Below are 19301 nucleotides of genomic sequence, written 5' to 3' on the forward strand. Positions count from 1 at the left end.
CGTTCACTTACGGTGCACAGGGCCCTGCTCTGTTTAATCTGAAGGCCTTACCTAGCAACACAAGATAGCTGAAATATGATTGGTTAAAATCTCTACCATAAAAAATAAGTGGCTTTCAATGTTATTCAAAATAACATCAATGTTATTATTTAAAATAACATTGAAAGCCACTCTAAGTGGAAATAATAAGACGTAAAGAATACAGAGAATAATTTTGTTTACATATTTATGAAAATAAAATAACATAAATGTATGTTATTGTATGAATGTTTAGGCCAGCAGACAAGGCCTTGCTGGCCCTAAGGGTCGCCACTGGCAACACCCATGCAGTCGAATTGTAAAATGTCTAGAGGGCTTGCCATACAGTCTCTTTTCACAAATCATTGAACTCGCGTCATTATTACTCTCCCTGCTTAGTTTTGTGACGTCACGCTGTCCATGGTGCTGGTTGTATGACGTCACATTCCATCCGCGCGTCGCCTTTCCTTTTTCCTGGTTTTGTTGTGTGCTAACTGGGCTAGCACGGAGCGGAGGGTCCTCCATCAGCAGACGGCGGCGGAAAAAACCGCAGGTGGCAGCGAGGGGCAGCAAAAAGCAACAGACCGAATACTGCCTGGCGAAATACCGGGACGAGTTCTCTGAAAACCTGTAAAATGTCCGACTTTGACAGCAACCCGTTCGCGGACCCGGACTTCAACAATCCGTTTCAGGTAACTAGGTACATTGTTGCTAGCATGCTAACTGTCAATACTACATCTATACGTTTAGTCCCTCGCTACACGGCTGAGTAGTATAACCAGCCACCCATTTTATGTGTTTAATGCGTATTGCATATTAGTAGAACAGGTTGTGATCACAAGATAATATTGTCTCTGAATGAACGTCCCTAGTTAGCTAGCTGTAACGCCAGCTATAGGTTTTCCCTCGCCGGAACACCATACACGCCTTGATAGTTCAACCGGCTACCCAGTCGGCATTGGTTGTATTTAAAACAATTCCAGGCCTTCCATTATTAGACGACGGTAAACTAGTCTGGTCGTTGACAGTCGTGTTACGAAACGCCTGGTTCACGTCAGTAGGTCTGTAAGCTTCGATGCTATCCTAGCTTAACATAACGGACACAAATAAACGGTGTACTTACCAGCGCTGCTGAATGTTCTAGACTTCCAGGTTGCAAATAAAGTGTACAGGTTTGCGGTCGTGCCTCATGCCAGAGTTGCTCGCACTTTTTTGTTTAGATTTTTTTTCAATTATCGAGAAGCAGTAGGTGAGCCCTGTTTAGGACTAGCTGTCAGTATGAAGTGCAGTTGTACACCACTGCAAACTACAACCACAATACTGAACATTTTACTGTATTAATTCTTTTTATTTAATTTTATTTTATGATTGTCAATCAAAACTTTGAGAACTCCGGAAACTGCAGCTCTTGTAATCCATTACAGGAAATGCACAGGCACAGCTAATATTACGGTTCATGACTGTCAACTAAAATCCCTTGTGTGTTGCTCTCTGTTTCAGGATCCCTCTGTAACACAGGTGACCCGTTCTACCCCTCCCGGCGGTCTTGAAGAATATAACCCCTTCACGGATGCCAGAACGGTCAGCGGGACTTCTGAATTCATCTCACGTTAATGAATACGCTTCGTGTGTGTGTGTGTGACCTCATTTTATATGCTTCAGTCTCTACATAAGTCATCAGTCCCAGGGGACAAAAAAAGACAAAAGAGTACTAAGGTCTAATTACTTAAATGTGAAGGGATTCTTCCTGCTGGTTTTACAGGCTGCCCCTGGTAATGCCCCCAAGTCTGCTCCGGCACCTTCGCAGAACACACAACCTGCCATCATGAAGCCCACAGAAGAGCCACCGGCTTACTCACAGCAACAAACACAGGTACGATATTGGTTGCCATCTTCTTTTTCGGACCCAATTTGACAGACCCAAATATTTGATCCTTGTTCTTTGGTTTGCCCTTTTCGGTTCATGTAGCAAAATAGCATCATATATTGCTCTCCCTCCTTCCTACTTTCTCACCCGCATGTAAGACTTTTTCTGTGCCTCGGTGTTCCGCAAGGATTCCTTAAGTCTTTGGATCAGGCAAACACATTTTTCACTTCGGAACTACCGCGATACAAACGTACATGATTGCAAGTATTGGTTATTTCCTTGGTGAACTCTGTGTGGGTGTTCTAGGACCAGGTACGTGCTCAGGCCGATTTGCTGAGAAGGCAGGAGGAGTTGGAGAGGAAAGCAGCCGAGCTGGACCGAAGGGAGAGAGAGTTGCAGTCACACGGCGGAGCGGGTCAGTCAGTCCGGCCATCCATCACTGCTCTGTTCCTAAAACCTTTGGAGTTTCATTAAAGTGTTGACATCCGAGGAAAAACAAGCATAAGGAGCCAGCTGAACTTTTTACACCCGAATGTGTTCCTTTTGCTTTCCTCTACTTTTATCGGGATACTAACACTCAGTTTTGACCACACTATCATTTAAATTATACTCGTTAGAGGTGGTTCAGTACAACATATTGTTTACTTTTACTTGAGGATTTTTGTGAAGAAATGCTTTATTTATATTCAATTCAAATTCAATATTGCTTTTTATGTTCATGGTTGTTAGTCACTCAGTACTTGAGTTATTTTTTTTTACACCAAATACTTTCCCACACCCTCTCAAATACTTATTTGGAGGACTACTTTTTGACTTAAACTTGAGTCGTATCGTTCTAAAGTAACACTTCTCTTTTTGAAGTGCGATTTTTTTTTTGGCGACTGTTGTATATGAGCGAGGCATCAACCACATCTTGGCAGGTCGTAAGAACAACTGGCCTCCCATGCCTGCCAAGTTCCCAGTGGGTCCGTGCTTCTACCATGACATCGCGGTGGACATTCCCATCGAGTTCCAGAAGACGGTGAAGATCATGTACAACCTCTGGATGTGTAAGCCGATCCCTCCGTCTTGACGGCGAAGCCCCGTTCACTCGACGCTGCCTGAATATCCATCTTCCCGTTGCGTTTCCCACCAGTCCATGCCGGCACGCTGTTTGTGAACATGTTTGGCTGCTTGGCCTGGTTCTGTGTGGATCCGACCCACGGCGTCGACTTCGGCCTGGCCATGTTGTGGTTTCTGCTCTTTACGCCTTGCTCCTTTGTCTGCTGGTACAGACCGCTGTATGGGGCATTCAGGTGAGTGAGTGCATTTCACTGTTTAATTTTTGATCTCAAGTGGCACAATAGGGAACGTGTGGATTCCGATAGCTTAAAAGTGGAACGTGGACTTTTTCAAATGTAGCTAAAAATTTGATATAAACCGAATCATATACAGGGAAACCCCGTTAATAATGGGAGATAAATTCCAAACCCACCTAATTGGTGAAAAGCCACTGTAGAGCAGGGGTGTCAAACTTGTTTTTCTCGCGGGCCACATTGTAGTTACGCTTTCCCATGGAGGGCCTTTATAAATTTGGGGAATAAATAGTTTTACAATCAGAAGTCAAGAATAATGACTGTTGTTGTGGATTACATATGACAATTTGAAATTTTGCTTCAGACTTTAGCAAGCATCATGGAACTTGACATGATTTATTCGCTTTCGCGGGCCACATAAAATGGTGTGGCGGGCCAGATCCGGCACCCGGCCCGTGAATTTGACACCTGTGCTGTAGAGAGACCACATTAGAAAACAAAAAAAAAAAGTTTCCCCCCGCAACACTCTTCAAATACTTCAATACATATTACCAAAAAAAAGTGTTTTGTGAAGTGTGAAAATCTGTAACTTGGACAAAGCGTTTTGTATGCACTCCTCCGTTTTCCCCTACAGGAGCGACAGTTCCTTTCGCTTCTTTGTATTCTTCTTCGTCTACATCTGCCAGTTTGGAGTTCACGTGCTACAAACGATCGGCATCACTGGCTGGGGCACATGGTGAGCGAGCTATAACTGCCGCGCTCGACAGCGTGCTTGACGTGGTGGCGCATTTCAGGTCGTTGTTGTCGTTGTTTCGCAGTGGCTGGATCACAGCTCTAATGGGCCTGAACACGAGCATCCCGGTGGGCATCATCATGTTGCTCATTGCGGCACTCTTCACTACGCTCTCCGTGGGTTCACTCATCATGTTTAAAAAGGTAACGGACTCTTCCCACAAACTCACAAATCCATCTATGTACATTATTGTTAACCCTCGGTTAATGAAAGAAAAAACTAACTCAAATTGAGGTGTTCAACCAAAGTGTGTCCTCTAATTAGCATCACAGGTTTCTTCAAACTTATCAGTGGGCCTTTTTAAAAGATCACAAGTAGTCGGCGCGCTGTATGAGGACACGGCGTGAGACACATTAATGATGGGGCGCGGGGGGTAAGGACAGAGTTGTCTCAGGAGATTAGAACGCTTGACAATGATTGACAAGCACCTTAAAGGTGAAGGCAACGAGACCATCTGCAAGCATGGATGATGACATCAAATTTAAGATCCACAAAAACCTCCCTGAACATAGCCACAGGAGATATCCTGTCACTTGTGCGTCAATATTTTTCTTTCTTTTAAAAGTCTAAGCTAATTTCAAGCACCTGCGCAGGTACACGCACTGTATCGGACCACCGGCGCCAGCTTTGAGAAGGCTCAGCAGGAGTTCGCCACTGGCGTCATGTCCAACAAGACTGTCCAGACGGCAGCAGCCAACGCTGCGGCTAACGCCGCTTCCAACGCCGCCCGCGGGGCCTTCAAACCTCATCCGTAGACACACATTCTCGCACACTGAGAGTCACAAAACTGTCTCCGCTCAATCACCCCCCGATTTGCTAATACCCCCCCCCTACACACACACACACCCAAAAAATGTCTTCACTCCACAACTAACACTGACCCTGCTAGTGTCCTTCGCGGCCCCGAATGAGTCACGCTTCCTCCTCGTCATCTCCATTATTGGGATTAACAACCCCACACCTAAAAATAACCCCCCCGTTCACCTTCTGTTTGACTGGACGGGTCAGTAACTCGGCAGCCACATTGAGTGACGGCATAACGTGTGCAAGTTCAAGCACACTCAACGAGGTTGCTAAATCATTAGCGTCGCGCATCCCGAGATGTGAGCTGCATGTCCATTTGGCTGTTTGACGGACGGACGCCTGGTAAAAAAGGAGGACGACTCAAAAGATGTGTGAGGTTTTTGGTTGGGTTTTTTTTTTCTTTTTGCGCGTGTGACATTTGCCTGCGTACCCCGTCGCACGTTGAAAAAGTCTGAAGCTGCTATCAATCTGGACGTGGCCTATCGCTATTTTTGGCTTCCTTCTCATAAAGGAGACTCGCACTCGACTCAGCAAATAGGCCGACCTAAAAGGGAGGTGACCGTGGGATATGAGTCATGTGATCCACCTTGCGAAACAGATGAAATGGTATCAATGTACTTTTTTTTTGTTGCTTTAATCCTCTCAATGTTAATGGCATGTGACTGAGTGGTGCACATTACCCCGCATACAATGACATAGAACCTTTGTTGAGCCAAGGCACATGTTTTGTTTTGTTCGACAACTTTACACCACCAAACAAAAAGTACGGACAGAACATTGAAAATAATGATCTTGTATCAATTTACTCACAAATTGAGTGTGAAATCGGGGCCTGTGTCACTGAACAAAAAGGTATTATTCGGCTGTAAGAACGGCAACAATAAATACACAGGTACCTTCTGCCACCTCGTAAAATAAGCGTTTCTTTGTTCTTCCGGGTTAGATTGAGGAACAAATGTACATTATTTGCAGTGAATATATCTTCATTTACAGACCAATCTGAGAATTTCCGACTCGTGGTTGAGAATCACTGTGTTGAAAAGCTGTACAGACTACTGTCACCAACTGGAATTGTACTTTCACAACTCCCTCGCCTTACGGGGGGTTTACGCCATACGGCAAATGACTGCACTGTTATTGTTGCAAATGATGAAGTGGAGCTTGACCGGAATGTTCCAGCTAAATTGTCGGAAGTCTAATCGCGAAATTAATAGCCTGACGCTAAGTTTCTGCAGTATTTCTTCTTTTTTTTTTTTTTTTGGATAGCACATTTCTGTTAGCTGTTTATATTTATGACATAATTTATGTTCTTTTTGGTTCTCCACGATTTATCGTGTTACGTGCATCAAACGGTGTGCTTGTATTCAAGGAATGGCTGATTAAATATGACAAATCCCTCAAGTGTTATTCTACTGTGCGTTCACAAAAGCTGTGAGAAATCTACCAAATGTCCATTTTTTTTTTAAATCTCAGTTTGTGATGTGTACGTTAGACATTTTACTTCACAAACATTGAAAGTTATATTGTGCAAGCCGGTCTACACTTAAGAATGTGAACAAAACAAACAAAAAAAAAAGATGCGTTTTAGACCTGTGATCATGTTATTTCACTGAATCAAGAGCGAAAACTAATTTAAGAGGAATAGCGTACTTGTACATTCTGTAAAGATGATTTGATGCCCCTCATTAGGAGTTGCGTTTCAAAAGAGAATTCGATGCACTCTCGTCCGGCCTTTGTCGCATGTGAAATAGTTTTCAGTTTTGTATATTTATGGTATTAACATGGAATAAAGACTTGAAAGAGACAATCTATGGACTATTGATGGTACTATTTTCATCTCAGAAGCCATTTCCGAAGTCCTGCCATGGCACATACTGTATTGTATCATTCACCGTTAAATGACTATGACCTGCAACTCGTACAACTGAATTGAACAATAAAACTGACATGATTTTAGGGAACTGGAAGTAAACTGGTGACCACAAGCTATTGTATCCCGGGTATCATTGGGATATTTTCACCGAGGGATGTACTCAATGTTGTCACTGACTACATTGTAGCAAAGTGCTGACCCATGAAAAGAAATCTAAATTTATAAAAATGTGATATGCTGGTTCCCCGTTACACTGTTGTCGGCGACAAAATGCGCATACGAGCACACTTTTTGCCATACAATTTTTTTGGGGTTAATCTTAATTCTCAATGTTCCAAGCTTCCATCAATAATGCACTGATGTTAACAAGCAATTTATTCATACATACTGTATTTCTCCATACTAACATAAGCAATACATTCATTCACCAAAAGATTCTTGTTAATGTAACAAACAAAAGTGTCCCACACCTCCGCTCACTTTCTCAAAATCCTAATTGCATGCCTTTGCCTTCTGTGTTGAATAAGAGCAATCAAATGCGTCATGGCACACTTGTATGGAGAGGAGTCACATTTAGGTGGAGGAGCCAAACTGCTCTCTTGCGACTGCAACGCAGCATGCAATATTAACGCTATGAGCAAAAAAATATATTTTAAAAAAATCACGGAACTTCTACAATATAACTACAAACATGAACGTGACTTCTCTTAATTAGTTTGAAAGAGAATTAGTTGTACAATGATGTCGTAATCTATTCTAGTGGACACCTACTGTCCGGTGTTTATTTATTGCTGTTTACTCGCCGACCACCAAATTAGGTACACTTGCAAAGTGTGATCCAATTGAAATTCAATACAAGAACCATCTCCGAAGATAAGAATGCGATCTGCTGTTAAATGTCACTGTAAATACAACCACAATCATCTTGTTCACCTAATACTGGTTTGAGAGTCACCCAAAATTTAACATTAGACGCACACACACTTCACAGTATAGATTCGTGTTCACATTTAGTGTGTTGATGGAAGAAATCTGAAAAAGACTTGAATTAAAATCTTGAAACATTAAGACTATGACGTTTCTGTGGAGGCTGTAATTCAGCATGCTAGCCACCAGGTGGCGCATCATCACTCGAAATACGTTTTCACCTAATTGTTCAATAGACTGCCTGAATTTCAGAGTTTTGTGAGCTTAAAGTCATTATATACTTGGGGGGAAGGTAAATGTGGGGGCGGGGGGTTAAAACAAATTGCATGAACAGTGGTATGTACAGGTTTAGGTTTCTTGGTTTGGTTTTGTTAGAGTGTGCAGATGAACTCAGTCTCATTCAGCGGTGTGCACTTTGCCAGCAAATGCCCCAAAGTCTTTGTCTCAATTTAAACAGGGATTATTAAGGTCGCAAAGCAAGTGTTGAAGAAATTAAAAGAAAGAAATACAACACCTCCAGCTTCCCATCTCAACAAGTCCATGCTCAGGATGACTCCGTGGTGTCACAGCACGCAGATGAGACTCTTGCCCTCTTCGATCTCCTCTTGCACCTTGTCGCTGGAGGTGGCGATCTCGGCCTGCGCAGACAACACGGAGCACAGGAAGGTCGCCAGGGTTCCCCCGATGGCCGCGTAAAAGGCCCAGCCGAGGGAGCACGAGGCCGGCCTGAAGGGGGAGGCCTCGACCCCGCAGTAGCCCATCACCTTCTCGGAACCCCAGCCAGCGGGGTAGAGCATGAGGCCCACCATAAGCAAGAGGCCTGGACAGAGAACAGACAGGGGGAGGGGAGTCAAGTATGGACGCAACAGATACCAGATCAGCTGCTGACGGGTTAATTTTGAGGGGCGCGACAAGGCCCGCAGTCATTTTACGAAACATTCACAGAGCCAAGTGAAGATTTGAGTTTGTTGTACGGATACCAGCCTACCTGCAACGGCCTGCATCAGACCGCAAATGTTGAAGATGCTTTTCCTCAGGATGCTCTGGAAGCACATGCTGAAGATTGAGATGCAGGCCACCACTACGAGCACCAATATCCCCGCGGCCAGAAACAACATGGCCGCCTGCCAAAAGCCGCTAGCCACCTCGGAGAAGGTGCCGGCGTAGGGCCCGCAGCTCACCCCACCTCCCCGGGCGGCGAGGCGGAGGCAGCGGCTGTAGAGGCCCAGAGAGGGCCGGTATTCATCGGGGTTCACGCCGGAATCGGAACGAGGGAATCCCAGCAGCCAATCGGGGCTCATGAAGGCGATGAGCTCGGCGAAAGCCACAACGATACTGAGCAGCGTCCAGAACATGGAGCGGCATGTTACAATCACATGGCACATGGCTGCACTCTTGGAATCAAACTTTTCAAGCTCCTTCACAGTCCACTTGGAAAGTTGTTGTGATCCAAAAGGGTAGCGGATGAGAAAATACTTTCCCCAGTTTGGACTGTATTTCTTTAGTCGTCAGAGCAGAGATCCACTTCTGATGCTCCCGACTAATTTATAACGAACCCAAGCAGCTTCCCTCCTCCATGGCGCATTCAGGAACTCACACCTACAGATGCACAAAAGGAGCACGAGAGGTTAAGCCAAGTGGGAGTCACAGATGTAAACATGTGCATTCCCGGACGGCGGTGATTCATCAGTCTTCTCTTGTGTTTGAAACCGGCGACATTTTTATGAAAGACTCAGAATAGAGCTCGCCATTCCCAGCAACTCTGCTCACTGGGCCAGCTGCGAGCAGCAACTGCCAGATGTCCCCCGACTTGATGAATCACGTTAACGGACAAACCGGCTCCCTCCTACCGTCGTATTAGTCACAGACTTTCTATGACTTGACATCATTGATAGGCGGGGTTTGGAAGTTCACGGGCCCCCGCCGGCATTCCACAAAGCGTGACGTCAATCATAATTGGCAAGTCGACACATGACATCAACTGTAGCTCCATTATTCTTTTCAAGAGGGTTTGATTTACAATCAGGGGAGTTTCGAGCAGCAGCATTTCATGATCTTATCTTGAAAAGAAAAAAAACCCCTTGCTTTGCTTATAAGTACCAAATGCAAATCATCATAGCAGGGCATGCGAATGCATTTTTCTAATCTCAAAGGCTGCTATTTGGGTTTATACAGTACCATTATTTATTGATACAGATGTTTGATATGGTGCTTTAAAAATGCACTTCACATGGTTAGGTATGATTTGCCCGATTGTTGTCATCTGATTTATGATTTACTGATTCCTGTGTAAATTAAAGAATTAGGGTTGGTTGGGGGCTAAAGGAAACGTAAATATTTGTTGAGTTTTATTATTCTATCAAAGACCCACTATTATCTATAATAATATGCATAAATGTTCTATCACATCAATATATTTTAATGAAATGTAGATGGAGTAATCGCTAATTACATTACACAGGGCGCGACACCCTAACAGGAGGCTGCCATGTTTTGTCGCGATCTTTCTGCTACGGATACTCGAAGGAGACAAACTTAAGTGTATGTAGTTCCTCAAAATGACGACAGCACGTATAACATTTGCCATGCACTTCCTTAGTCACCTGAAGGGAGTACTAGAATTCCCTTGGAAAGACATCTGCTAGCGACATTGTAGGTTTGCGAAAAGTCGTCTCTCTGAGGCATCGTCGTCCCCGCGCTTCAAAATCCACGCGCTTTGCGCTTGGCTCATTGCATTCTATTACTTGACCACGAGATGGCACTACATTCTACACACTGTACCTTGAAGTTAAACCTTGCGACACTTTTGGGATGCCTCTCTTCATGTTTTGCAGTTGTCTGATATTATCAGAGTCCACTTCAAGGTAAAGCATAGCTGACATTTCAAAGCCACAATATGAAGAATCTTTTTCTCAGACGTTTATTTGAGGTCTGTTACAACACGCACGACAACGTCTGAGGAGCACAAACAACCAATAGTTTGGTTTTTGTTATTTTGCACATTTTGCATTGTAATTATCCCCGAAGCGAAGGTTGTCAGCTTGTGCATATGTTTGCGCCAGGCCATCTTTTATTCTGGTCCTCACAAGCCTTGGTCGACTTTTGTCTTGTCGCGTGCGTGGTTTAACACATTAGCAATCGCACAAACGCAAAACTTGATGACGCCACAAAGACTCGGCACACGGGCCGGTGCATCCCGTCTAAACAGTATTGCGTCCATGCAGATTACCGCCAACATAAACACACAGGCTACAGTGTTTATATGCATGGCAAAGCATATCTGTTTACGTTTGTTTTCAGTGCCTTTTGTTCAAGCCACCCTAGTAGATGACGCCACTCCTGGTTCTGAGGTGATTATAAATATCACACTGTTCACGGTATAAAGACCACAAATGAGCAGTTTTGCCCCTTTAGGCAGCTGGATGGACCTTAAAGTGGCAGTTAGCAGGCCCCCTTGAGTAACCAGATCATGCAGCAAACCTAAAAGGGACTTTTCGACTTGACAATGATGCTGGCATTTATAATGCAAAGGCTTCAACTTAAAAAGCTGTGTGCTCAAAGTCATCAATAGTGTCTTTCATTCATTCTCACTGAATGATTGTGCGCTTAGATTTTATATGAAACTTACGTCGACATGGAGATGTTTTGTTGACGTGATGCATGTCAGATGCAAAAGCCTCAGATCAAAGCAGCCTCTGTTTGGTTTTCAGAGATTCCTATCATCATTCCTTCACATCTCTAGAGTCGTCTTGTATTAGTGTATTTTTGCTGAGTGTGCTAACTCTTAACATCTTTCCCCGTCTCCAGCACGATGCTGACTTCGGCCGATAAAAACACTTGATACCTTTGTAGATGGATGTGAGACGTGTAACGTGGACCTGCTCGTTCTCGCACTCCCGCAGTGACACAAGCCTCAACTCGAATGCTTATACGCGCGCAAGCGAGATCTCCCAACGCCCTCACGGCAGGCAGCAGTCAGCGGGCCAACATGAACATTGCCTTGAGAAACAAAGCTGGTGGCCTTTACAACAACAACGTCACATTTTCCAGGCCGGTCTGTGCAAAGTTGAAAACAATGTGCCCTCCATCAAGGAATTAACAGTTCTGAACAATTATTACAGTGTTGCCTTGAGAAAAAAATGACAAAACTTGTGTTTGGGGGGGTTTGCAAAATGCAAAATGGCATGGACGGGCAAACGCACGGCATTGGTGCAGCACCGTTATAATCCTTGACGCAATGGATATTTGAAAAACACTTAGACGTAATATAGCATAGTCGTAGGAATAAATTCTTTACCCTCCACGAAATATTAATAATATTACTGCAAATTACTGAGGAATTACAGTATTTTTGAGGGGTGCTATTCAGTGGCTTGAACAGATTAACAACATTTCCATTCATTTGAATGGGGAACGATGATTTGAGACACATGGTCATGGAATGAAATAAAACTTGGATCTCAAGGTACCACTGCATCATCATGTTTTCTAGAGTTCCTTTCAAGATCAACACTCGATGACTTTTACACTCGCTTAGTCACAAACGGAGCCGTATCACTAAGCACTGCAAATTGCTGTCACACCTTTTTGTCGCTTTTACTTATGTAACATAATGTTTATTATAGCCATTTGCAGTGGTGGAATCACAGTGAGGAATATTGTAGACTGAAAATGGTGCAGTGGATTAGAGCTGTGAGGCAACCTGGTTCAACAAGTTGCAGACTACTACTGTTCGATTAACGTGCCTGGGCCAATCAAAACTGAGCGTTGTTATTTTAACGTAGAAGGCAGACTTTTTTTTACATAGCTCTTGTTAGATTGTGCAAGTGTGTCTAATAAAGTAACCAATCGGAGTAGAATTTGTGAAAAGTGGGACACACACAGTGATAATCAGGGCAAATGTTAAGATTTTCTTTCTCTTCTGAGCAAAGTCAGCAATGGCCCGATTGGTCAGATGTTTCTCAAGCAGTGGTTCTAAAAGTGTGGTATGCCTAAATACCATTCAGGTGTATTTACTATTAAATTCAAACTTTGAGAACGGATTTAACTTTCATGCACGACACATTTGAACTGATTCATTATTTAAGTACAGGTGTGTTTGCTTTCAGGTAATACTATGTAAAAGGTTTGAGAACCAGTATTCTAAAGGATTATCCTAGGCTATTGTCCTGTACTCTGTGGTATGTTAAAAAAAAAAAAGGGTTTCCTCCAAAATCATCGGTGCGCCAATCGTTTTAGATTTTAGCAAGTGTCAAATACACAATCCATTTCCCCATTTTTAGAAAAGAGGTGAGCCCAAACTAAAGCTGGTCACAGTGCCACTGCCCGTTCTCCATCTCGGCTGAACAGCCTCAAACCAAAACCACACTAGAGGGCGCGTCACCAAGTTGACATCACCGACACACAGCTACTCAAACAAGACAGCAGGACTGGTTTCCTCAGTTTTTTTTAAGTGTAATTTGAAGCACCACATGGTTTGTTACACAAATCCAACGGGCAATGCACTTTCAGAAAACATTTGTTAAACAGACACTACAAATCCAACTCCACCATAGCCGCAGCCAGCTATGAGGTCAGACTGACCTTAGCATATTGAGTGCTACGGTAAAGGAGAAAAAAACAAAACAAAAAAAAAGATTCTTACTTTCATCAATAATCAGTAGCCTACAAGTCAAGGAATACGAATGTACAGTTGGCTGCGTGGAGCTTAGGTTAGCGGCTAACAGCGAACTAGCTAACCGTCTGCGCGTCAAAAGCCTTTAAGTTTCAGTTGTGGTCGTTGCAATTCATCCATCGATGTATTTTGTTGTGTTTCTCGTGTCACCATCGGTTCAATAAAGCGATTGAAAGTGAACCGGTCATTGTGTCTATTCGTGACCATTCGCGGAGACGTGACAATACAATACAATACGAGGGCTGGTAGGCTACATTAATTTAGCTAACATCGATGCCTTGTATTGGAACTCCTATAGATGTGCTGTTGTGGTAGTTCTACTTTGTGGTAAACAGATTGTATTTTGTTATACTCTTTTTTTATTTTTAAGTGTAAATGGATCACGCATTTTTGTCATTTTCTCTCTTTTTTAGCTAAATTTCCACCTGCCATTGCACCAACTTGTATCGATGCCTATTGTGGCCGGCTTGAAAGATTGCTATCGCTTGGCGGTATGAAGTTATGAACTTTCAAAATCCTGCAGCCCACCATCTAAAGGACACATAGGCTATGTCTTTCTTTTCCACAAATTAAAAAAAAAAGAGAGTTTCCAAGTCTTAATAAAAGGTCTCCAACATTCTTCGGTCAAAACAGCACATCTTCAGTCACATGAAAACTGTTGCCATATTTAGCGACTTTTCCAACCCTTCGGGCAATGTTTAAAGAGCAATAAATCTACCGTTTTGTGGTATCGTTAGAAACCTCCAGAGACTTTTAGACTCTCAGCAGAGCAGGAGATGTTCACACCTCTGCATCCTGACCGAGTGAATGCTGCATGCACAATGCTGCTACTGGCTAATTTAACCCTTATACTCCCCATCCCCAATTTGATTTCACACATAGAGTGGGCAGGCGCAACAAAGACCAAAATGTCAGCATACAAGCAAGTAAAAAACTGTGACCGGAGCAGCATCCACGCTCATCTCATCAGTGGCAGGCGTTCTCACAAAGTTTGCAGACCTTCCCTTATCTTTTGTCACATGAGAGAGCCCAGCTGGATCAATCGAGTTACAATGCAAGTTCTGTTTGTGAATCAGTTTCCTGTTGGTTGTAAGAGCAAAGACTACATTCTTCGGGTCCGACTGAGACAACGTGTTTTGGCAGGGCAGCGCAGCAGGCAAGCTGGAACATTGGGAGAAAAAGGACACCCATGCCCTGCAGTGAGAACTCAAGAGGGAAGAGTCGTCACAGATATTCTTTACAAAATGGGGAAAGAAAAAAAAAAAACAAGCACCGGAAAGTAAAGTCTGTTCTGATATTAAACGTTTGAATCTTCGGATGAATTAAATAACTTAAACTGGAGAGTAAGAAAAAAAATAGCTAATGACAACAGTTTGCGGGAGGGGCAGGCACAGGATCAAAAACGAACAGGGAGTTGGCCATGTTGGGCAAATTCCATGGCGCTTACATTGACGAGCTCCCAAATAGGGAACCAAAAAGAAAAAAAGGGACCAATTGCAAGGAGGGTGCTAGACAAATGGTTACCGATGCATTGCGAAGCTTTTTCGCTTCGGTTACGGCTTGACGTCACAAATTTGACCGTCATTTTGAAGATGGGCTGAAAAAAGCCCATCCTCATCGCTGCAATTTGGCTTTAAGGCGCTGCTTGAGTACGGTAGTGACACTCAAACTTTGTTGAGCCGATGCACCACCAAACAAAGTGAAAAAATGATGTCGTCTCAATTGACTCAGTAAATAATAATAATTCTCTGATCATTTTCACGTGGAACACCTTTTTGATCAGAGTTATTGGGAATGACTCGGGAACAGCGTCTACTTGTAAAGCCATTTCATTCCCACGCCTCATTAGCATGCACATGCCTGTGGGTGAATTAAAGCGAGGCTCCTGATCTGGTTGCCACTCAGCCCAACAAAGGCCGCTCAGAGGAACGCCGACACCGCCACGCCCCCGTCTTAGACACACCGCTGGGGGGCCCAGAACGGCCCAGAATGCTCTCCTTCATCCTCAAAGACGAGCCGCTTCAACCTTTAACCTTTTCACCGGGTGCGGCGGGCCGGCCCCCTCAATGCCAGCGGCAACTTGGCAGTGCCCCCCTACCCCATCCGCCACCCTCACACTTTGTCACACAAAAGCCTACTCAGTGACCCTCACATTTCACGAACACAATGGCAGGAATGACCCGGCCCGATCTGTCTGGAAAAAAAAAAAAGCAGAAAATACTTTTGATTCGCACACTTCCAGAACTAACTACTAACATTATAAATACCGAACATAAAACTTAAACTTCTGAGAGGGGAGGGGGGATTTCCTAGTGTAGTCATTTTGAAATAGAAGCTTGCCCTTGAACTTAGCAAGCACAAACAAGATCGTTTTCCTGGTTTTGTTTAGTTTTGGGATGTAGTAGCACTTCCCTCTGCGACATGCACACCAGCGCGGGTGGCTCAGAGAGGCGGCGTGGCGGAGGGACGCTCCCTGCCCCTCAAGGATGTGGAGCTGTGGTGGAAGAGGAGAAGAAGGCCACCTGTAGCTGCTTGCCATGCACAAATGCGTGAAAGAAAATCAAATCAAAATGGGCTCAAGGAGCTTTGAAGGCCAACACGCAAACCTTCACTTCTAGTTGATGCTATCCAGAAATGTAACCTCCGCGATTCACAAGCACTTGAGGCCGTCCAACTTGGAATTCAACCAACATTTTCAGGGGGAGAATTTGACAGGTGTTAACGGAGAATCAAATGATGAACATGGCTTTTGCTATTTCTTGTTGTGAAAGAATGTGACGTGTCATTATGAAATGAAACATTGGCATCTTGGATTCTGGAAAGATTTCAGATAGGGGGAATAAAATTGAAGAATTGCTCCTGTTTTTCCTGGACTATCTCGTTGCGGTGAAGAACTGCTAGGATAGCACGTTAGGCTAATATTGACAGTAATGTCAAATTACTGCACATTTTTGAGGGAATAGCCTGTTATTTCCAGTACATAGTGACATCTTTGTGGTTGTGAAGCAGCACTCCCTGGTCATATTGTTTGAAAACAGATATCCGTACTTTCAAGCCCTTCTTTACTTTGTTTTTTTTTTTCAGCTTTTGGGAAGGACAACACGTAAAAAGATGTAAATAGAGAAGTAAAGTCAACTGTGGTTGAGAATTTCATTCATGAGGAATATTTACTATAAGGGTCTTATATGGCAGAAATAAATGGGAACGGTTGTGACAACAAAAAAAAACACTTCCAGGTAGCAAAACTACAGGGACATGTTTTGAAAGCATAAAAGCCTGAGCCAAAGCTAGTTAGTCCGTTATAATTCATTGTGCAATTAGATGAAGTGGATATTATTGTATATAACTGACGGTAAAAAATGTATTACTTTTACACTTGAGTACAATTCGGAGTCTGTACATTTTATTTTCCTTTTGCCGGCTGGGAGGACCTCCCTGTGCATATCAGACAAGCCCCCCCACCCCCTCCCCCTCACTGGACATTGGTGAAACTTAAAACCCACTTTTATCCCTTGGCTTTCACTTCACCGGTAGACTCCGAGATAGTTTTCTTGTTTCTTTTATAAATTGTTTTACGTGTTATTGTTTTAAAATGTATGTTTTATGTATGTTTATTGTTAGATTATTTTAAGGTACATCAGCGATTGTTGTCAGGTGTGGTTGTTTTTTGTTTGTTTGTTTGTTTTTAATTGCTCTGAAAATCAAAGCATTAACTGGTTCTTATCAGTAACTGACTTTTGTGTTTGTTTGATTGTTTGTTTTCTTTTCCCAAATATTTGTACTTCTACAGTACCTTGGTCCAGCATGTTAGCAGCTACTTTTTTCACCTCTGCATGCTGAGTTAAAGGTTACTTTTTGGATACACTAGGCTATGTTACAGCGCAGTCCGATGAGGGCTTTTCATATCTCAACACAAAGGTCGCCACACCTTTGAGTTCTCCTATAGTCGTTACTCTTCGTCTTCTAAACAAACGCCACTTTGCACAGACAGAAACATGCTTCCATACCTATCGAAATGAAGTCAAAAAGCAGACGAGAAACTGCCGCCAACGGACCTTCTCCACACGAGGCTTGCAAAAACAAAAAACAAAAACAAAGAAAAAGGACAAATGTTGTTCATTTATCTTGGGGAAAACCTTCTGAGTCTCCTGCTGGAAGTCGAGCTTCATTCACTGAAGTTCCGTTTCTTCTTCTTCTGGAAGTGCCTCCGCCCACTCCTCCACCTCATGTGATGACGTCACCTCTTACTCAAGTCAAAAACGATGATAATGATGAAAAAGTAAAAATTGGGGGGAAAAGGCGATAATCATGAACACCATGATGATGAATGATGTTCGTTTTCCGCATTCTCTGGCTTATTTTTTATTATTTTTTTATGGCCTACTTTCAATTTGTGTCTCTCACTTCCTGGATACGTCACAGTCACTGCACGTTTGCATACCGTTTGTAAATTTCAAGCATCCATTTTCTGATCAGCGTTATCCTAACAAGGGTCACGGGCGTGCTGGAGCCTATCCCAGATGTCTTTGGGCCGGTAGGCCGGTTACACCCTGAACTGGTTGCAAACCAATCGCAGGGCACACAAACACAAACAACCATTCGCACACACAGTCACACTTAGGGGCAATTTAGAGTGCCCCATTAACCTGGCCTGTACTGTATGTTTTTGGAATGTGGGAAGAAACTGGATTATCGGGAGAAAACTCGCGCAGGCATGGGGATGCCAATTCCAACACACTACCGCGTTGACGATACTTTAGATATAATAAAAAAAAGAAACAGATGGCATAAAAACTTACAATAATCAATTTTTCTTGATTAATTCTTAAAATAAACGGAAGTATTAAAAAATATATATAATAATAAGTTAAGGTTCATCACGCGCTGGACTGGATGACAGGCAATCGCAAGGCACATACAATATAGACAAAGAAGCATTCAAATTCACATCCACACCAATTACAGTTTTGTACAGGCGCCAAACTCCTTCAGAGCTTTCTGATGAAATGAGAATTTATATCATCTGTAACATGCAGGATACCAATCCTCGAGGACCAGAGTTTGACACGTGCGGTTTTAGAGTCTTCAGTCAAGCTCAAAATAAGACACTTCACTTTTGCTACTTTCTCCCAGAACAGGGGGTGAGGGGGGGCAGTGGGAAACGCAACTTTGATGATGAGAAGACACAGGGAGGAAGTTCTGCTGTGCCTTGATGCCTTTTGTGGTGCATGGTGCTCAGAGATAAACATGCGCTTATGCACTGGGGCTTGAATTATATGTACATAAATTACATTACTGTAGAGTTGCTTGAGAAAGTTGAAAATTTTACTTTAAAATGTAAAAACAAAAAGGAAGGGAGCGAGAGATAGAATGAAATAAATGGAAGCATGCATACAAAATGACATTCAATAGAAAATCTTTTTTTTTTCAATCGGAAAGTCTCAAAGGTCACATAAGTGACATTTAGTCTAATACTGTGTGTATGTGGCACATAAACATATTACCAAAACCCAAATCCCCCTCGCACCGCGTCGACTACTTCATCGTGCAAGTAAGTAGTACTTACCTTAAGGGAAGATTAATCTGTGTATCCAAAAAAAAACAAAGCAGCTCTGCTTACCTTGCAGGTAGCCACCAGTGGCTAATTTAACCTGTTTGCGATGTCATGCCTGAGAAGGTCGCCGTGCTGCTCGCCGACCGTTTCATAAATACCCAAGTAAAAAAAGATTTACTTGCTCACATAATTGCTCCCGATCAATATATCTTTCAACTGTATTCCACACAAACACAGTCGACATGTTATTACTGTATATGGTCATCGGACACTAAGCACAAAGTCGGACCACACATGCATATTTCTCCCACTTGCTTACAGAGCTTTGATTTATATAAGTGGCGGCTTCCATTAATGTCAACATATTATTTGCGAATGCGAGGGTGAAATTGCAGCATCAACGGCGTGACTCATCCGGGGAAGGGCCACTTGTATCTGTTGTGTTACGCCGCTCGGTGTGCCAAGATAAATACGAGGCGGACATGCGGGTCACTTC

General features: G+C 43.3%; 2 protein-coding genes across 2 annotated transcripts; one reads left to right on the forward strand and one right to left on the reverse strand.

Annotated features, from left to right (window-relative positions):
- Positions 1 to 336: 336 nt before the first annotated feature.
- scamp1 (secretory carrier membrane protein 1) lies at positions 337 to 6584 on the forward strand. Its single transcript, XM_052068575.1, has 9 exons — positions 337 to 710; positions 1519 to 1599; positions 1781 to 1891; positions 2192 to 2300; positions 2806 to 2934; positions 3021 to 3180; positions 3815 to 3916; positions 3999 to 4116; positions 4567 to 6584. Exons 1-9 carry the CDS (start codon positions 654 to 656, stop codon positions 4726 to 4728), a joined length of 1029 nt encoding a protein of 342 aa, XP_051924535.1. The 5' UTR covers positions 337 to 653; the 3' UTR covers positions 4729 to 6584.
- A 378-nt stretch (positions 6585 to 6962) lies between these two features.
- LOC127602454 (LHFPL tetraspan subfamily member 2a protein-like) lies at positions 6963 to 17708 on the reverse strand. Its single transcript, XM_052068580.1, has 3 exons — positions 17259 to 17708; positions 8566 to 9176; positions 6963 to 8397 (listed from the first exon to the last, which is right to left on the reverse strand). The coding sequence occupies exons 2-3, from the start codon at positions 8960 to 8962 to the stop codon at positions 8141 to 8143; spliced, it is 654 nt and encodes a 217-aa protein (XP_051924540.1). The 5' UTR covers positions 8963 to 9176; positions 17259 to 17708; the 3' UTR covers positions 6963 to 8140.
- Between the last annotated feature and the right edge of the window lie 1593 nt (positions 17709 to 19301).

This window comes from Hippocampus zosterae, chromosome 6, assembly GCF_025434085.1.
Source record: "Hippocampus zosterae strain Florida chromosome 6, ASM2543408v3, whole genome shotgun sequence".
NCBI lineage: Eukaryota > Metazoa > Chordata > Actinopteri > Syngnathiformes > Syngnathidae > Hippocampus > Hippocampus zosterae.

What these genes read in the sequence shown, in the direction of transcription:
- scamp1 (XM_052068575.1), top strand. Translation starts at nt 654, where the DNA reads ATGTCCGACTTTGACAGCAACCCGTTCGCGGACCCGGACTTCAACAAT. An exon ending in CATGTACAACCTCTGGATGT is followed by an intron (nt 2,935 to 3,020) that starts GTAAGCCGATCC and finishes GTTTCCCACCAG; the next exon opens with TCCATGCCGGCACGCTGTTT. An exon ending in ATCACTGGCTGGGGCACATG is followed by an intron (nt 3,917 to 3,998) that starts GTGAGCGAGCTA and finishes GTTGTTTCGCAG; the next exon opens with TGGCTGGATCACAGCTCTAA.
- LOC127602454 (XM_052068580.1), bottom strand. Translation starts at nt 8,962, where the DNA reads ATGTGCCATGTGATTGTAACATGCCGCTCCATGTTCTGGACGCTGCTC. An exon ending in TCTGATGCAGGCCGTTGCAG is followed by an intron (nt 8,398 to 8,565) that starts GTAGGCTGGTAT and finishes TTCTCTGTCCAG; the next exon opens with GCCTCTTGCTTATGGTGGGC.